Here is a 19,786-nt window from a genome sequence, read left to right as displayed (position 1 = left end):
GAATTGTATTGCTTTTCATGTTTGGAATTTATATTTCCTCACTAATGCTCCTGCTCACTGTGAATGTCTTTTATGAACAGCTTTGACCTCTCTATAGTCTTTATTTGATGTATATCTTTAGCTACAAAGTTGCATTTTCATAGAATCACAGAATAGTTTGGGTTGGAAGAGGCTTTAAAGGCCATCCAGTCCAACCCCCAGCAATGAGCAGGGACATCTTCACTTAAATCGGTTTGCTCAGCCCCATCCAACCTGGCCTTGAATGTTTTCCTGGAGGGGGTATACACCACCTCTCTGGGCACCTTGTGCCAGTGTTTCAGCACCCTCATTGTAACAATATTCTTCCTTATATTTCATCTAAATTGACCATCTCTCCTTTCACAACCATTACCCGTTGTCCTGTTGAAACAGGCTCTGTTAAAAAGTTCTTTCTCCACCTTAAAAGCTCCCTTTTAAGTAATGAAAGGCTGCAATCAGTTCTCCTCACAGCCTCCTTTTTCTCTCATCCTGTTGGCATAGCAGAGATGTTCTAGCCCTTTGATAATTTTCCTTTCCTCCCCTGGACTTGCTCCAGCATATCCATGTCCTTTTTATGTTGTGGCCCCAGAGCTGGATGTAACCCTGCAGGTGGGGTCGCAGGAGAGTGGAGTGGAGGGGCAGAATCACCTCCCTCAGCTGCTGCTTTGGATGCAGCCCAGTTTTCTCTCACTTGTGGATATTGAGATGTTCCAGGAGCAACAGTGCCCTGGGGTAACAGCAGTGGAAGGACAAGGAGTAGGGAGAACAGGACTAGTATGAAAGAGGTGTTTGTAAAAGACAGTCAAAATGGAAAAAGAGAACAGGGCAAAGAGGGCATACAAACAAAAAAATTAAAAGTTTTCTAAGGAATGAGAAGGAGGAATTAGCCATCATTTAATTACTATACTTTTGCCAGAAGTCAGGAGCATGATTTGAAACCTTTTTTTGGAAAGTGTTCAGTTGTGTGCACACAGATGTGCAAAAGGAGAGTCTTTTGACATTCTTTGAAGATATCCAACTCTTGATTCTTAAGCAGTATCAATTTTAGGACTGCATGTGTGTTTGTTGAGTACTGACTTGAGTTCTTATAAAATGTTTTTAAGTAAAAAATTTTAAGCGAGCGCACCAATTGTAGATGTTTACTATTAAAACTTTCTTTGTAGGTAATTGCACTTAAGAATGAACATTGAAGACAAGCTGGGAGGATTATTTCTTAAATGTGGTGGCATAGACCAGATGCAGTCATCCAGGGCTATGGTAGGGATGGGTGCAGTATCTGACCAGTCTGGAGTATCGCGAGAACGGCAAGAGGCAGTGCTTCAAGATCGGACTATGCCGCACCAAGAAATTCTTGCAACAGATGAAGTGTTACAGGAAAGTGAACTTCGACAGCAAGAGATGATTTCACATGATGAACTCATGGTCCATGAGGAGACGGTAAAAAATGATGATGAAATGGATGCACAAGATAGACTTCCTCAAGGGCTGCAGTATGCTGTTAATGTCCCTGTAAGCAATTTCTTTGTGAAATATTGGAGAGATTACTAGGAAGCTTGATCTGGTAGTCTAATCCTACTCTGGCAAGAATCTATTAATTGCTTGTTTGGATTTTGATTATCAAAATATTTATGTCATTTGCCTCTGGCTGTGGATAAATTTTGCCAATTAAGTATAATCGTTAAGTATCTGTTTTATAAATATTTTATAAGCAGGCTGTTGCCATAGAACTAAAGTGTTAAAATGTGCTCCTTTAAGGATATTTAATGTTCAGGGGTAACTGCAAAGCGGAATAAATAGCGTTATTAGAAGGTGCATACTGTTTATGCTGTTCATAGTACTGTTTAGTTGCTTTTGCTATAGGAAGCATCTTGTATGTTTTTAAGGTATGTGGACGCTTAGCAATTGCATTCACACTGCAGGTTGGACTGTGACACTTCATACATGACCATAAATATGCCCCTCCACGGAATCTCATAGAAGGCATACCTTGGCTTTCCCAGAGAGCATAGAGATGACTTCCTTTGGAAAACAGAGCATCTGTCTGTAATGCAGCACACCATCACTGTTACCCTTCAAACATAAAGAACAGTCACCAGGACTATAAAAGTAGAGAGCCTTACACATGAAGAATAATCTTCAGAAACACAGCACCGTTAAAACACTACTCTGTTAGCTTAGATCAGGTGTTAGAAAAATATGAGAGTATCATGGTCTTCATTAAAGTTCACATTAGATTGAGATTTTTAAATTTTTTTTTTCAAAAACGTCATTGGAACTGGTCTTGTTTTTTTTTTTTCTCTTAAAAATACTTCTGTATTAAATATATAATAAACTATTCCGTTAAATCTTATATTGACAACAGCACGGACTAAAGTAAACTAGGTATGAAAAACTGAATGGTTTTACAGATGGAAGTGATTTTAATATATGAACTGATCTCAAAATCACTACAGGTCAGGAAAAAAGACCTTGGGAGATGAATGAAAGGATACATCAAAATGTTACTGAGGAAATTAACTGTGCCCTTTTTATTTAAGATACATATTAATTCTTTCACTTAAATTTCTGAAAGAGTGAAGCCAGAAGATAATTCCCCTAGGAAAAGGTTTTCTGTTTCAGCAGTTTGTCATCTTCTAAAATTGAAAAATTGCTTTTCTGTAGTGAGAACCTTACCTGAAACTGGCACTTGGTATCTTAACAGATCAGTGTAAAGCAAGAAATTACCTTTACTGATGCATCTGAACAACAGAAACGAGACAAAAAACAAATACGAGAGCCAGTAGATTTGCAGAAAAAGAAGAAAAGAAAACAGCGTTCACCAGCAAAAGTAAGACATTGATTTGGCAAAACCAAGATTAAAAGGACCTGAAGATTTGGTTGACTATGACTAATTTCATTAGCATTTGAACTAGTTAGGCTGGAAATTGTTTGTTTGCTCAGTAAAGATGCAGTTCTGAAGTTCACCAGAGACCCAAAACAAAACTGATATAACAGTGTTTTTCTTTGAACTCCTTTTAGCAACATGAACTCTTGACATATTTTAACATCTGTCTCTCCAGGCAGTTCTCTCTCCAAATATTTTTTTAAATTATGAGTCAGTAGCTTTGTAGACCATTTATAAATCATTACTCTGTATCTATCTAATAATAGTTGTGCTTTTCTGTGAGCCTGATAATTCTATATGCTTCATGCATAGTAGTGAAAAGTTTTTAAAAAGAAAACTAAAATGGTAGTTTTGAAAATTCTAAAAAGCTTACTAATATATATAAAATAATTTACTGGTAGGGAAAATTCCTGTGGTCATAATCATCTTCATATATGTATTTATTTATATCAAAAGGTTCTTACCCTAGCTGCTGGTTTGTTACTTAAAAATTTGTTTTGTAGATCCATTCATGAGGACTATGTATCCCTGTATGTCTGAAAACAGTTTTCTTCTGTTGAGAGGCACTTCAGATAAAACCAGAATCATTTCACCTCATGAGGTAGCAGTGTAACATCTTCTAGTAATTCCCCAAATCAGTATTAATCTTCAGACTTAAAATAGAACATATGCAGGCTGCTCTGATAGAAGTAAATCAGTTATATGTTATCACACAGCAGCATTAAAATAAACCCACTCAGAAATCAACCCAGACTGTTTGTACATTAAATGAAAACTCACTGTAATACAAAGAAAATCTCCCAAACCTCCTTTTTGTTGCCCTGGGAGCAGGACCTTCCAGTCCTCCTCAAAGCACTGTCAAATAAGGTTGCACCTATAGTATTCTTGGAAAGCTGAGAAATTGCTTCAGATTGGGTGTGGAAGCAAGTTCCAAATGCTGTGCATTTTTTTCTCACTTCTCCCTTTGAGAGAAGAAGGAGATCTAGGTTGAGTACATCCAGAGATCACTTCCATGGAAACATGGCAAGGTAGAAGAGGCGTGTGCCCCTCTTTCTACAGACGTGTACTTGCATGCTTCCTTTTTATCTCCCAGTCTGCCAGGATTAGTCTTTTGAGATGACAAAAGATTGAAAAATGATCAGGAGAATTGTTAAACAGGTTCTTTTTCAGTCTCTCTTCCCCTTTTTCAGACCTGTCAGAGTAGAAAGGCAGAGTAGAAAAAAGCTGAAGGACTGACCTAGGTGAGAACCTACTGCAGTTTCAGTATTTCCAGAGTAGTGGGGTTGATTTTCCATCCAAACAAGCAGCTGGAACTCTGACAAATGGAAGTCAGTTAACATTCTGAAACGTTCTAAATTCTGTTTTCTATCAATGCAGTGGTCAGGTAAGGAGGAAGCCATCAGGTGTCATGACTCCTGTGTCCTGTTCCTTCTGCCACGCAGACACACACACGTGCACACACGGACACACACGCACGCGCACACACTCACACGCACAAGCTTTTTTGTTGCTTTGGTTAGGGAAGCTGCTCTGACAAAGCTAACTCTCATTATTTGACAGGTGGTAGATTAAGTAGGAGAGCCCAGGTTTAGGATAACCATGAAATTAAGTGTATTTTCTGCACAATTATTTTAAAATTTCAATATAATATATGAAAAGCATTTCATAACATGTATTTAAATTTGTTTTAAAGACGCAGTCGGCTTCATCAGCTGAGTAATGTTACAGAACAGAGTCTTTACAGTTGTCTCTCTCTGTGACTGGAGCTGTAACACACCAATCTTACAAACGTATGAATGTGCTTGTCCTTCAGAGTGAATGCACAAGAATTTGTTAGTCTGAGACTTCCACCCTTGTTTTGACACAGGAGAATTAAAAATTAAGTAGATCCTACAGTATTTGCTGCTATTTCAGAGATACTGTTTCAGTTATTGACTCTCTCTTTCTCATCACTGTCATTATCATAAAACCTAAAACGCTGTAGCTAATCAAACTGCAGATGTGTTTTCCCAGCATACTTTTATTTTTTTTTAATAACAAGGGACTAAACTGTATTATTTAAGGTTCCTTAAGCTCTTCTTTATAGTTGTGTTTGCAGTTAAGCAAGATTTTATAAATGTAATTTGTTTACTGATTTGCTTATTCTCTTGCCAGAGATAGTAGAGATTTTGGGTTTTGGTTTAGTTTTCTATTTTTATTCTTTTTGACGAATTAGAGAAAACCTGTGATTAGCTTTATTGAATAAAGTAGATGTGGTGCATTTTTAAAATTTAAGTTTTTAAAATTTTATATGAAAATAGCGGCTTTGTTTGACAGCAAAGCAATTGAGTATGGCAAGTTGAAGTCATCAAGGAGATGCTTTATTATGTATGTTAAGTGAGCAATACTTTATTGAGTGAAAAACCTGAAAGGGGAGAAGAATAATACTGTTCTCTTGGTTGTTTGGCTTTGGGATTTTGTTTTTATAAATACCAAAGTTTTACCTTTGAGACTACTGCTTTTATATAGATGTAGATAATATATATGACTATTCTGGCTAAGCTTTAATGACTTTTAGCAAACATTTAGAGTTGTGATTTGATATAAAGAATTTAACCATTCACTTTTTCTTTAAAATACGATTGTCCATGGTTTAGTGCCCAGGAGTGGTTTGATTACTTTGCATCCTTTCCAACAGACGGACAAAATAAACAGTAGTGTATAAAGTGACTCAGCTGTGCCTAGGGAAGCTCTAAGCTGATTTTCCATGAGCTGCCTTTGTCTCTGTCCTGTTGAAATATCTCTTAATGCACAACGAGACACGAGTTGGATTGGACTGCAATTGGAAATGTGTATTAGAAGCTTAACGCATAGTTTTGTAGAAATTAGCATTGTTTTACCTGAAATATTTACATTTTCTGCATCGAAAAAATTAATGTTTTTTTTTTTTTGTAGTTAATAAGACATCTTTAGAGGGTAGTGTGAGAACAAATTTTACTCTTTTTAAAATAGATCCTTACAATAAATGAGGATGGATCACTTGGTCTGAAAACCCACAAATCTCATGTTTGTGAGCATTGCAATGCTGCCTTTAGAACCAACTACCATTTACAGAGACATGTCTTCATTCATACAGGTACTGCTTGACTTCAAATTTGTCTTTTCTACTATATAAAGAGTTGTTTACTTATGTTAAAAATGTTTTCAGCTCTATGCGAATTTCAGTTTTAAGAGTGTAGCTAACTTGGCATCTAAGCTTAGAGATTCCATGCACCAAAGTGTCAAAAGAATATCAGAAAAAAAAAATCAACATAAATTTAATAAACTGAAGAGCTAACTGTTTACAAGGTTTCTTTTCTTCCTTTATCAGAAAGTAATGGGTTGACTTGTAGCCTAAGTGCCAAAAATTGACCCCTTTGTAAAATGTGCTGTGGCTGCTTATTTGCCTGATGAGGTATCTCTGTGTTTGGAGAAGTGACAAAGGTACTTACTGTTATAATAGCTTGCCAGTATCCTGAATGCAGTCTATGCCAGCATCCTGATTGATCTTGCACTTGAGGAAATTACAGCCATTCCAGATCACTCTTCCGTGCTAGTCTTAATGTGACTCTTAGGATCATGGAGAGAGCTCTGCAGTTCATGTACCTAGTAAGGCAAATGTTTTTTGGTGTCAGGGTATTTTTGGAATTCGCTCAGATGCTGGTGTTTTTAATAGACATTTTAATATTCCTCAAAAATAGTTATCAGAAACAACAGTGTGTAGTTATTAACTTATGGATGTGGAATTATATTGTTCAAGGTGAAAAACCATTTCAGTGCAGTCAGTGCGACATGCGTTTCATACAGAAGTACCTGCTACAGAGGCATGAGAAGATTCATACTGGTGAGTATAGTGCCTTGAGTATCTTTACTGGCGTGCTTAAAAACTGTTTCCCCACTCAGGCAAGGTTTCTGGTAATAAATATGCAGCCAAAAACCCTGTCGTAGTTTGTTTTAATTTAAAACATGTTACAAAGTTATAAAGCTTTTACAAAGAAATTAGTTTTGTGCTTTCAAGTTGTTCCACTTTCCTTTGGCTGTAAAATGAGTATGAAGTCCAGTAAGCGGATCTGAAAGTAGTTTTCTATAAATAACCCCAGAGCAGCAAATCCTGAAGTTTGTACATTCATAAAAGTCAAAGTTCGTTAAGCAGTTCTGTCTTTTGTTGTATCAAGTTAATTCAGACAAGGGGGACTTGCGAATTACATTTCCATAGATTTATTTGTTTGTTTGTCTGTTTGTTTGTATTTGAATTTGATGGAAAAGTGCCAGGACTAAAATGGCCAAAATGCCTAACCCCAAAGGTATTAGTATCAGCTTTTCTTTTCACTTTTTTTTCTTCTTTTAGGTTTAATTCAGAACTGTTCTAAAAAGAAGAGTCTTAGTTTAAAAATATGCAGTGTAGGTCAAATAAGGCCCGAAGCTTTAAACCAAAGCAAGTTAAAGTTTATATATGTTTATTTTTTTACCTTGTTGCACCACACAGAACCACATTCTTTAACAGGTTTGGTTTCATTGGGTTTTTGGCATTTTGGTGCATGGCCTTTCAATCCCTCTTTAAATATTTTGTAATATGGTCCCTTTTGGACTAGATGCCAATTTCTCAGCCTCTTTTTCAGAAAAGCAGAGCTGGTGAATGTGCACAGTGTTTCTTGGCTGTAGCATTTAAATGGATATGAAAGCTACTAACATGCAGTGCAGTGTGTGCATGTGTAAGGGTTGAGAGGGAGAAAAAACTCTGCAAAATGAATTTTCAGAGCAGTGTACAGGGAGTTACATGCACAAATGCCCTGTTGTTTATGGGATTTTTGTATCCTAGGTTGCCATGAGTCCAGACTAAGTAGGTTTCCTTCAGCCAGTCAGCCACAGAAGAGTCTTCCATTCTTCTGTCCAGTGTCTTTGTTCTGCTCCTAGTCTTTCCTCTGGCTCTGAATTGGTGAACCATGCTGCCTCCACTTTGTGTAGATATTTATTCTGTAAAGAATGCTCATTCAGTCTCTTCCATCTATCTGCCCTCCAGCCCCCCTCAAAAAGGCAAAAATTTGAGTGCAGTCTTCACATTTTTTAGAAGATTTTTCTTTTTTTTTTTTTTCAAATGAGGATTATTCCCTGTACGTGGCTTTGAAAATGAGAGTCTGGGCAATGTAGTTAATTAACACTTGACTGCAAATATTTTATAAATTGATTTAATTATCTTTTAAAATTTAGCTTCTTGCCCTAGTGAGAAATCTGTGTTGATTGTAAGTTTTGGAGGGAGGGGGGTGGATGTGGTGGGATTGTAGGTTTTTATGCCAGCTCTTACATATGCTAGTCTTTGTTTAGCAGAGAAAAAGGTACCATTTAACTAATTAACCATATCTGACTTTTTTTAGATAACTGTGTTTCCTCCTTTCTTCAGCATCCTGAGCTATAGTTTGGTTGTTTCTCAGAAAACAGAAGATGGTTTAAATTGTATTTAAATTGTTGAATCATGGATGTTTTCCTAGGTGTCAGCTAGTAATGATTAGGAGAAAACATTTAAAACCCAGCTTCCAGGAGTGGCAGAATTTTTTCTGAAGGCTGTTTAGTTAACAAGATTAAACTAGAGTTTAATTTTTGGCTTCACCCAGTTATAGTATAGCTAATTGGCACTCTGCATACCTGTCTGTGCTTTCACCTCTATATGACAGCGTTCACCACTGGCCCTCAGCTGTTTGTGTAGTCCCTCTGTTGTTCAGGGCTGCATAACTAAACCCATCCAGAAAAACTAAATTTTCAACCTGATTCTCTAATGAGAAGGTGAGCAGTGGGTCTGTGTTTTACTTTGATGAAAGTAAAGATCTGTTTGTATTATTCATACCCTTTAAAAAAAATGTTTCTTAACTTTATTGAATACTTTTTTATTTTGCATTTTTATCTCCATGAATGACCACTTTTAGCACCAGCTTTTGGACAGTGTTCAAAATGCTGATGTGGAACAGGAAAGCTCTTACTCTTTTAAAGATTTTCATCAAATTTTCTAGTTTATTTTAAACCAGTCAAAGAGAGTAGTAACAGGTAGAAGCCCCATTTTGTGCCTGTTACAAGCCCCCAATTTACAGGTGCCTCAGCTATTTCCAGTCTGATTTGACTTTAATTCTCTGAACCACTCCTTCAAAGGAAGTGTTGTGAGGGAGTTAGGAAGCAATCAATGAACAGCCTTAGTCTGTGTAAATAATTAAACAGTTGCATCTAAAAGCAGACATTGCATTAATACAAAATTTGCTTATAATTGTGTGTAGAGGAGGGCAGCAGTGCTGGAACCCTGCTGCTAAACTTGTCCCTTATGATACAGAAAATTGCTATTTTAGTTGTAAGAGAGGGAAAAGTCACTGGTATGCAAATATTTTCCATTTACGAGGTTAGAGAAGATGCTGAATGTTCTTTTTTTTCTTTCAAATATGTCTGCTTACTTTTTGCTTAGAGATGTTTCTATATACCTTACCCACTCATGTGTTCATGTGTCCTAATTGTGTAAGCCACCCTACTTTCCATTTTAAACACAAAAACTAAGATTACATTAAAAATATAAAACACCATTGGGGCTAACAATTCAAGTGCCTTCTTATTCAGTCATGCTGCTTTTTTATAGCCTTCTTTAGTATTTTATAATTTGTTTTTTGTCTGTTTAGACTTTAAAATGCCTGGCTTTATAATTGTTACAGCCTTCATACACATAATATTTGTACTACATTGGATAAGTAGTTCTATTGCTTGGTTTTAATAGATTGCAAACATAGACACAACACATGAGCTGTTTTCATAAACAATGCATTAATTGTTGTATTGTATTTTTAAATTTTGAGGGTTTTTAATACATCTGATTCTTTCCCAATGACCAAGACATTTCAGAAAAATGTGCCCTGGATTCTCCCTGCATTATCAAAAGGCTGTTATTAATGTTCTCCTCCATTTGCAATAGATCCTGTCTGAAAAGTACAACAAAATTGGGGAAGGCATCTGAAGGTTTAGGCTTCTGCTAGGATGAAATTATTATTGGAAGCCTATCTTCATATTAATTTTTAATCTTTTCCTAAAATTATCTTCCATATGAAGATTAAAGCCAAAATTAAATATGGTGTCAGTTTCACAAAGGTTTTCTTAATCTTACTTTCAGAGTGTTCTGGAATTCTACTGAAAAATATGATTTTCTGTACTGTGCTGAGTTAACTCCAGGGCAGTGTCCCCAGATTCTTCTCCCTGTTAAGGCATGGCCAGCAGTGCATTTGTGTGTGCCCTGAAAGTCTCCAAAATAGCTGGTGACTGTAATCCACCTAAAATCCACAGGCCCCTGTTTAAGCCTTCAAATGGGGATAGGTAGCTGCAGAGGCTTCTGCCAGCAAGTAGTCAGCTTGAGTAGGAAAATGTTAAGGAACTCAGTGTGCATTCACTTACAGAAATGAGTGTAAGGCTGCAGGTAAGTGTGTTAATGAAGAGTTGTGCATTTCCTGGGATTGCAGGATGGCTCCTTAGAGGGCTGTTCCAGGCCAGAATAGGACTCAGCTCTCTTGCTTTGAGGCTCAGGATAGTTTTCTGCCTAAACAGCCACTCCATTCTCTAAAATAAATCTAAGGTAGTATGAAAGCAAGCTTTGAAACAATGTAAGGAGAGTAAAAAACCACAAAGCAGAATAGTGGAGCAAAGGGAAAGAAAACAGTAAGTAGAAAGGACTAAGTAGTAGTCTTCAGGAATGGAAGATTCCCATGTATCAAACAAGAGCAATGAGGTCTAAATGTCCTGCCTCAGCATCCTGAAAGTGGAAGGCAGGGGTTGGAATTTGATTCAGAAAGTCTGAACAGGCTTGTTGGGAGTAAGGCACCGTAGTTTTGAGGGTGCCTCACAAATAAAGAGAACATGAAGAATGAACCTGGAGTTTGACAGTGAAGAAATAGGCCAGAGGGGAGGATTTGCTTATAGGCAGGATGAGGGGGAATGATATAATAAGTGTTTATAACTTACAAGGGATGTTGAAAAAAGTGCAAAATTTTATGGTGCTTATTAATAAGCAAGAAATTATAAAGTTCTCTAAGTCAAGTGAAAGAAGAGATGTAGAATGCTGGGGTTGTGAGCCTGTAGAAAAAGAACTGATGGAAGTTGAGAGATCTGAGGAGAGGAGATAATTTGATTTAGGAGAGAATAAATTGGAATAATTTCATCTGAGAAAGGGATTGGCTGAGAAGCCACATGGAGAGGTAGGAAATAATAATTTGAAATAGGACATAGGCTTACAAAGAGAGAGATTTAGAAATTGCTTGGAATTAAGGAAGTTGAAGCTCTGGGCATTAGTGATCTGACTAGGAGCACATATGTGTGTGATACAGATATTTTCCATTCTGTTCTCTATAAATACTGGAACCTTATTTTCAGGTACTGTATTCCCATTTGAAGAAGGATGTGGATAAATTTCTCTGTTGGAAATGGAAAATACAAACATTTCTCTAAATGGAAAATACAAACTCTGTCAACATTTTAAATAATAAAATCTATTAATTTAAAGTTTTAAACTTTAACAATTAGTTGTTGGTAATTCTGCAGTTCATAATATAATTGGTAAGAATAAAACTACTTCAGAAAATAGCAATAGTCTGCATATTTCTGGAAACAAGAAGACATAAATGGTTCATATCCCAAAAATCAGTGCAGTGCAGTACCCAGAACAAAGAGGCTCTTGACAGATGCTGCCAAGACAATCCCTGACCTCCATGTCAGTCCAAAAGATTTCATAGTAAATACTAAAAGGAGAGATCTCTGTTGTTCAGGGTGAGTTCTAGTAAATAATAGTGAACTTCTATAAAAGCAGAAGTAACTTTTCAATGCATTTGAAATTTTTAGGTTTTTTCAGAGAAACCTAGGAAAAAATATCAGAGGGAAGATGTAAGGCAAAAGTTAAAAGAAATAAAAATAGTTACTCCCTGCTCAGAAAGTATTGTTGCAGGGTTTCTCTGTGAGGAGAAATAAGGGGAACTGAAGATGAATTCAGGGCAGTGCATATTGTCTGAACAAGTATTTCCTGAAAGTAAAGAAAGAACCCAGAAACCAAAACTAGCTAACAAAACAATCAAAATGAGAAACCTGTAAGTTTGCAGATGCTGGTTCTGCTACAGAGGTTTCTTGGGTTTTGACTTAATTAAAAAAAAAAAAAATTAAAATTAGTTCTTAGAAAAAAAAAAATTGGGTTTCAACCAAAATAGTGGGACTTTTTCAAAGCAGTTCTCTCAATTCCACATGCAAATAAGGGAAAAAATATGGAAAAATAGAAAGCACCCTCTAAAATGTTATATTTGAAGTTTGGAAATGCATTAATTCTCTCCTAGTAGGGATGGGTTTGAGGTAATGATTTGGTGAGAAGTTTGAGGTATTTTTATACAGTTGTCTGCCCTAAAAAATGCATACTGTAGCAACAATTCAGGAAGACCATCTTTGCAGTTCTTAATTTGTTAGGTGTAACACATACCAGCACCTGCATTAGAAAGAGGAGTAAGGATTTTGTTTTAAAGGTGGGGGATTTTTTTAGCATAAAAGCTTAAAGTAATTTGAGGCATCAGCAACTCAGTATTGAGAAAATAGTGATATAAGCAAGCATTTTGTTGTTTTTCAATAGCAATAGACTAAATCCTCTTACTGTTTCTAATAGAGAATGTAGTATTTGATCTGGTAATTTTATGGAAAAATGTTAATTTATTCTTTTAGATTAATATTGCTATGTGTTTTTTATCAGGTGAAAAGCCATTTCGTTGTGATGAATGTGGTATGAGGTTTATTCAGAAGTATCACATGGAAAGGCACAAAAGAACTCACAGTGGAGAGAAGCCTTACCAGTGTGAATATTGTTTGCAGGTAAGATGACTTGGTGAAATCTTCTGTACTTGAAAGCCAAAACACCAGTCACTTCCCCAGTATTGCAGATGAGCTTTCTCCATTTCATACAAATAAATATATAATGAATGTTTTTTCAGTCAAGATGGGCTGTCTTGGTGGTGCAGAGTCACAGCTGGCAGTGGTTGATTTTATTGACTGTATACTCTTGTTTGACACTTCATTAGAAATTGGTCAAGTGGGTGAATCATCAAGTAAATTTGTTAGAATGAAAGGCTTCTTTTCTTTCTGATAACATATTTCTTTTTGCAATATAATATAATAATAATAATAATCATCACCATCATAATCTTTTCCAGTATTTCTCCAGGACCGATCGTGTGCTGAAACACAAACGTATGTGCCATGAGAACCGTGAGAAGAAACCCAACAGAAGTGCCACCAAAGTTGGCTTTTTGCCATCGGAGGAAGATTCCGGTTTCTCCACGCCTCTGAAAGACAGCTCCTTGCCAAAGAAGAAAAGGCAGAAAACAGAGAAATCAAAATCTGGGGATAAGGAAAGTTCAGATAAATCAGAACACAAGAAGGACAAAAATGACTATTTGCCTTTGTACTCTTCTAGTACTAAAGTAAAAGATGAATACATGGTAGCGGAATATGCTGTTGAGATGCCACATTCTTCAGTCGGTGGGTCGCACTTAGAGGAAGCCAATTCTGGAGAAATACACCCACCGAAGCTGGTTCTCAAAAAGGTCAACAAGAGGAGTCTAAAGCAGCCACTTGAGCAAAGTCAAACCATTTCACCTTTATCTACATATGAAGACAGCAAGGTTTCGAAGTACGCCTTCGATCTTGTGGATAAGCAAAGTTTACTGGACTCTGAAGGTAATGCTGACATTGATCAAGTCGACACATTACAGGAAGGGCCCAGTAAACCTGTACACAGCAGCACTAATTATGATGATGCAATGCAGTTTTTGAAGAAAAAGAGGTATCTACAAGCAGCTAGTAACAACAGTCGAGAATATGCCTTGAATGTAAGTACCATAGCATCTCAACCTTCAGTAACGCAGGCAGCTGTGGCCAGTGTCATTGATGAAACTGCTACAGCCTCAATACTGGACACACAGGCACTGAATGTTGAAATTAAAGGTAACCATGACAAAAATGTCATTCCAGATGAGGTACTGCAAACTCTGTTAGATCATTATTCACACAAGGCTAATGGACAGCATGAGATCTCTTTCAGTGTGGCTGACACAGAAGTGACCTCTAGTATATCCATCAATTCCGCTGAAGTATCTGAGGTGACCCCATCTGAGACGGTTGGAACAAGCTCTCAAGCTTCCTCATCAGATAAAGCTAGTATGTTACAAGAATATTCAAAGTTTTTACAGCAAGCTTTGGACAGAACTAGCCAAAATGATGCCTATTTGAACAACCCGAGCCTTAATTTTGTGACTGATAACCAGACACTTACAACCCAGCCAGCATTTCCTTCCATGGAGAAGGTCTACACATCTATACCCGTCAATAGCTTTCGGTCGGGGATGAACTCTCCATTAAGAACAACTCCAGACAAGTCTCACTTTGGACTAATGGTTGGTGATTCTCAGCACCCTTTTCCCTTTTCAGGTGATGAGGCAAATCATTCTTCTTCCTCCTCTACACAGGACTTCTTGGATCAAGTAACTTCTCAGAAGAAAGCAGAGGCACAGTCTGTTCATCAAGCATATCAAATTAGCTCCTTTGAGCAGCCCTTTAGAGCTCAGTACCATGGGGCAAGAGCTGGAATATCCTCTCAGTTTAGCACTGCCAATGGACAGGTGAACCTTCGGGGACCAGGGACAAGTGCTGATTTCCCAGAATTTCCCTTGGTGAATGTAAATGATAGCAGAGCTGGGATGACTTCTTCACCTGATGCCACGACGGGCCAGACTTTTGGCTAAGAAATCTTTGTAAATAATACTGGCACTTTAGAACACATTTGTCAAAAGGGGGTTGCTCTGTATAAGATGGAGTTCTGTACAGCTTTTAAGAGCGCTATGTTAAAACAGAAGTAAGCTGATATTAGCAAGACCAATAACTGCTTCTTTTTTCTTTTTTCTTTTTTTAAAAAAAAATTTGTTTGTTAGCCATCAGTCATTGAACTGCCTGATGTTGGTGCCCCTATCAAAGGCAGTTTATTATTCACTTGTTTGAATCCAGAAAATATTTTACCTTCTATGAAATTTTAAAATAAACAAAATCCCCAGGTAAGACTTTCCCCCATGATTGTTTCCTTGCTGGTTTCCTTTTATGCTTTGGGAGGACAGTTTTTTGTCTGATACTATTCACAATGTCATTTCTAAGCTTGTCAGCATAGTTGTTGCTCTTCAGCAGGGAATCAACATGTACTAAACACACAGAATAAACAAGTAAGTTTTGGAAGTCAAACAAATACGCTTTGAAAGAAAGCATTTTCTAGAAAAATTTTCAGTCTCTCTCAAAAATAATTTTAGACCATGTGCCCTTTATTTCTGCTTTGCATTACCTTGAGTTATGTTTGGAGGGAAAGAAAGTGAATTCTGATAGACTAACTCTACTATTTAAAAGTCTAATTAATTTAAAATACTTTAAACACTTTTTTAAGCAAAATGCCTAACTGCTAAAGCCTTTACTTCATTCCAGAAGTAATGTGTATTTCTTTGTACAGCTGAATCTAGATGTAACTTTTTAATGACTTTTTCATATGCAGAAACCAAGATTTTGAAGTTTTAGTTAAAATACTCTGTAGATGACATTCCCAATTGCAAAATGCTTACACAAACAGTGTATTCCAAGGTTTAAAAGCTTAATTGTACCTTACCCTACATACTCATAACGATTAACATAGAGCACTTAGCCAACTTTATAGTTTTTGATTTCTCAAAAAATAAAACCATTTTTAGATGTTTAGGTTTGATACGGTTTCATCATTTTCATCTCATACAGCAGCTCCAGTAATTCTTTTCCATATACTTGAGATTGGGTATTTTTAGCTTCTGTAAAAACTGTTTTAATTCTCTGTCTAGAATTTTGACAATTCCAATTATTAATTTTATTGAAGTATCCCTGAAAGCTGAAGAAGTGGGCATTCAAATTCCCTATTTTTTAGTGTTTGCTTAGTAAAAGTCACTACAATTTGACAAACCCAAACTGGTGAATGATGCTAGTGAATGGGATTTCTTTTTCCAGCCTAGGAGAGTGATCAGAAGTTTTCATTGCATTTCACAGTATAAATAAACTGCAAAGTTTATCCCTGTACCATGAATATGTTTTTTTGAATAGTACTTTGTCTTGAAGTATACAGTATGGTACGATAAGTAGTTCTGTGTGCATTTTTAAGGTGGTAAGATTTTGAGTAGCCTAACTATTGTGTAGTTTAAGTTAACAAGTTTCAGATTTTTGAACTGTATGTTCATTCTATTTGCACCTTCCCTAAAGGGACACTGTCTGGTAGTTCAAGGCAGTTTAAGCCTCATGTAGGCTGATTAACCAGGGAAAAACACACACACACACACACACACATACACACACATACACATATAGGTAGGTGTGTGTATGGTGGTTTTTAAAATAGGATTTCATCCAGGTTTTTACAGCACTGTTGCTAGCTAGTATCTCTCAGATAAAGCCATCAGGTAGGAGAAAAGGCTGCATCTCAAGGGGCTAAAATATATCCTGTCTTTTAAGAAGGGACTTGAGCAGGACCCAGAACAGTTCCCACCTCTTACCAAAGCAGTAGCAATATTTTTCTGAATTTTCGTTACCAGGAAACTGATCCCACTTTGTCTTTTCCCTTATGGGAGCACTACTACAGCACTAACTTCACTTGGTACAGTTGAGGGAGAAAGGGCATTGATTATCCATAGCCTGCTTCTTCTGTTGGCAAGAATACAATTTATACAAACGAATTTCTTAATGCTTTTGTATAAGAAAGCAGGCTCTTTTGATTTGTTGACCCTGTGTGTAATACAGTAAGGCATTTCAGCATGCTATGACTTACCAGTAATTTTGTCTGAATATTTGGCCACGACTTGAAAAGAGTGGGCATCAAGGGAGAAGAGTAAATTCCTTATGGATTATTAATGATACATGTAAAGAAATTTCTTTGAAAGAATATTTTTAAACTGATTCGTGGTCTCTCTGTTTTTTTTTTCCTTTATGGTCAGTTTGGTTTTTTGACTTTCCATTGTGTGTTGCACAGAAATAACATAAAGGGTCCCTATATCCCAGGAAACCACCTCTTGTAAGGCATACTTTGTGTTCAGTGTCCATTTCCATGACATCCTAGCTTGTGGTGCCTGAATAATACAGTGTTGGCACTTTTGTTCCTATGCCCTCATGTTGCAAGGAGATGGCAATTGTACTATTTGTTAAATATAGCAAGGAACAAAAGAGAAAAAAAAAAGAAAAAAAAAAGGCTGGGTTATTACTGTGTTACTGCACTGCTGTGGGCCCACAGGGAGGTAAGAGGAATGAAGACTCCTTCTCCCTAAGGGGACTGACTCAGCTTTATTTATAAAAAGTTGCTGCATTGACACTCTGGTGTGCGAATGTGATGGAGGACTCGGAGGGAGTGGCTGTGCCGTGCCACTGTCACACTTGGGCATCTCTCCGAGGGTGTGTGAGGAGCAGGCTGCTGCACAGACTGAAGGAGCCTGCTCTTCCCTGCAGCCAGGGGGGGATCCCCAGAGGAACTGCTGTTCCTTCCATCCCAGCTCATTCCCTGGCCTGCTGCTGAGCCATTCCAGCTGCACTCTGTGCCTTAGGACAGGCTGCAAGTCCCCTAAGCCACAGGGACTGTCTTGTAGGGTTCTTCCACATGTACAATTAATGCAGTGGTGTGAGCAGTTGATCTGCTGATGCTTGAAGCTTTCTGCACTGGAGGAGTTAGCCAAATGTACTGCTGTGATTTCCTGAGTACATCCCCTTCTATCCTGGAATAAGTGTTTATGCAGTTCTGGGAGGTTTAGCTCTGTAAAAAGCTCATGCTTGTTTAATAATGGCATTATTTAATAACGTTTTTCACTGCTCACGTTTCGCTGTTTTTAATCTGCTGCAGATGCACACTCTTCATGTTGATCTGGTCATTTTTGTTAGTTTTCTTTGTATGTGTGGAAAAAAGCAGCTTTGGTTGTCTGTTCTGTTCTTGTGCTGTCAGTATAAGGCTGGGGTGAGCCTGGAGATTCCCCTGAGCTAACAGCAGCCATTCCTACCCAAAGTTATGTGAGCACCAGATATGTGTGTGTGTGTAAGGTGGAATTTTTGGGGATATCTACTAGTGATAGCGCAGTGATAATTTTGAAAAAGAAGAAATTGATGACATTTACTACCAAGCTCTCTCTTTCTCTACATATATATATATATATACAAAATACATATATATATATATACACACACATGCACTTATTAATAGGCCATATTTTGGTCCTAAATTACTTGACAGTGTCCCTTTTAGCATGAATCTTTTGATATGTTTTGCCATTAATATAACAGACAATGAAGGAATCAGCTTGTAATGGTATACTAATAGGCATTTACATTTTCTTCATTTGATTTGAGAATGAATTAATCATAAATGACAGGCTTTGCGGAGAAGGATTAACCATGTGTATTACTGTATGTTGGTTTACAAATAACAGCATAAACAATTTAAATTGGATGATAAAAGAACCATGTTTATGATCTTGTGTCTCCTAGTGTTGTCTTTAGGAAAATTGTGTTTCAAGAAAAAAATAGGACAAGAAAGTATTCATGTGAAATAACACTTGTATTATTTTTATATTGTACTTGTTGGTTTTTTTGGATGATGGGAGCTTTTCATTGTTAATTGAGAAGTACAGTAAAATCTTGCTAATTCGCTGACCTCTAAACAGAGCATCTGACAGGTTTCTCCACCCCTCGTAGTCCTTTCCCACCTCTCTGCAATGGTCTAAAAAGTACTGTAGCAAGGTCTCACACAATAATACTGTACTGCTTCACCCAAGTATACTACAGCATCTCTATTAGTATACTAGGAGGTAGAAGGAGTATTGAAAACTAAATTGCAGTTGTCAAAATAAATTAACAAAGTACTTTTTGTGATGTGAAATCCTTGCTTTTGTTGCCTGCTTCTTCACTGTTTTCAAAATTGTAATTTGTAAAGGGTTTCTAGAGCATTGCTGCAAATTATTGGGGTTCTACTGTAACTTTTGGAGTTTATTCCAAAGTATTCCTGTTCTCCTATGAAAACTTTCCACCTGAACAGATACGTTGTATTCCATGCTTGATCAGGATATTTTTGTAGAATTTGTATCATGTCTAGTAACTATTTGAAATGAACTAGAATATTTGGATGAATGAACTCTGAATTTTGCAGCTTTGGATTACATTACGTATGTATATTTGCCGACTAAATTTTCTTGGCTTTGAGAGCTTTGATTTTTATTCTTTGTTTGCTTGTTTTAATACCATTACAAATCACAGGGAAAATCCTGATGCTCCTGGGAATCCGTTTGGAAATGTTAACAGGCAGAAATATATTTATGCAGTCGGTACCAGTACACATGTGAACTTTCAAATTACATGGTTGGTACTGAAGCAAATGAATAATTTTACAGTTTCCTAGAGTTAAATGTCTTATTAAAATGAAGCCTTGTAACTTTGAAAGTTCATTGGACTTAGGGTAATGCATGTTTATGTTAGGCATGTAATGCATTTAGCTGAAACTCACTTTGCAAAGGACAAGCACTAAGAAAGTATTACTGGTAATGAAAAGACATGTCTTTAATTTGAAATTTTACCTTCTGTTCAAGTTCAAATTGTTTTGTGTCAGGGAAATAAATTTATAGTCGCTTTTGCTCTACTCAACATACAAAACCTTCTGTTTCCTTTTTAAAATTACATCTTTTGGTAGGAAACACAAACTGAGGCAAGCAAACATTTCTAAGAGTTGTTTCTTGCTTTCCTTAATCCAATGGATGGAAAGGTAATATTGTGTAAACAACATTATTTTATTTTTTTATGCAA

The 19,786-nt window shown here is 36.8% G+C and overlaps 1 protein-coding gene across 3 annotated transcripts in view; it reads left to right on the top strand.

Moving 5' to 3' along the window:
• Nucleotides 1–17,359, top strand: part of ZNF148 (zinc finger protein 148) — a 36,799-nt gene extending 19,440 nt beyond the window's left edge. For 2 of the 3 annotated variants that reach the window (XM_054278057.1, XM_054278056.1), the window contains 6 exons: nt 1,182–1,527; nt 2,720–2,845; nt 5,894–6,017; nt 6,681–6,764; nt 12,657–12,775; nt 13,114–17,359. In XM_054278057.1, coding sequence (XP_054134032.1) covers nt 1,198–1,527; nt 2,720–2,845; nt 5,894–6,017; nt 6,681–6,764; nt 12,657–12,775; nt 13,114–14,703 — 2,373 coding nt within the window. In that variant the 5' untranslated portion in view covers nt 1,182–1,197 and the 3' untranslated portion in view covers nt 14,704–17,359. The remainder of the gene's footprint in view (nt 1–1,181; nt 1,528–2,719; nt 2,846–5,893; nt 6,018–6,680; nt 6,765–12,656; nt 12,776–13,113) is intronic. The other variant, XM_054278058.1, reaches the window with a different exon arrangement.
• The last annotated feature ends 2,427 nt before the right edge of the window (nt 17,360–19,786 follow it).

Source organism: Melozone crissalis, unplaced genomic scaffold, assembly GCF_028551555.1.
Source record: "Melozone crissalis strain CALT ecotype California unplaced genomic scaffold, PUWL_Pcris_2 ptg000023l_1, whole genome shotgun sequence".
In the NCBI taxonomy this organism is placed as follows: Eukaryota; Metazoa; Chordata; class Aves; order Passeriformes; family Passerellidae; genus Melozone; species Melozone crissalis.
Note: the sequence above shows the minus strand (reverse complement) of the source record. Positions and strands in the feature narration are given on the sequence as shown.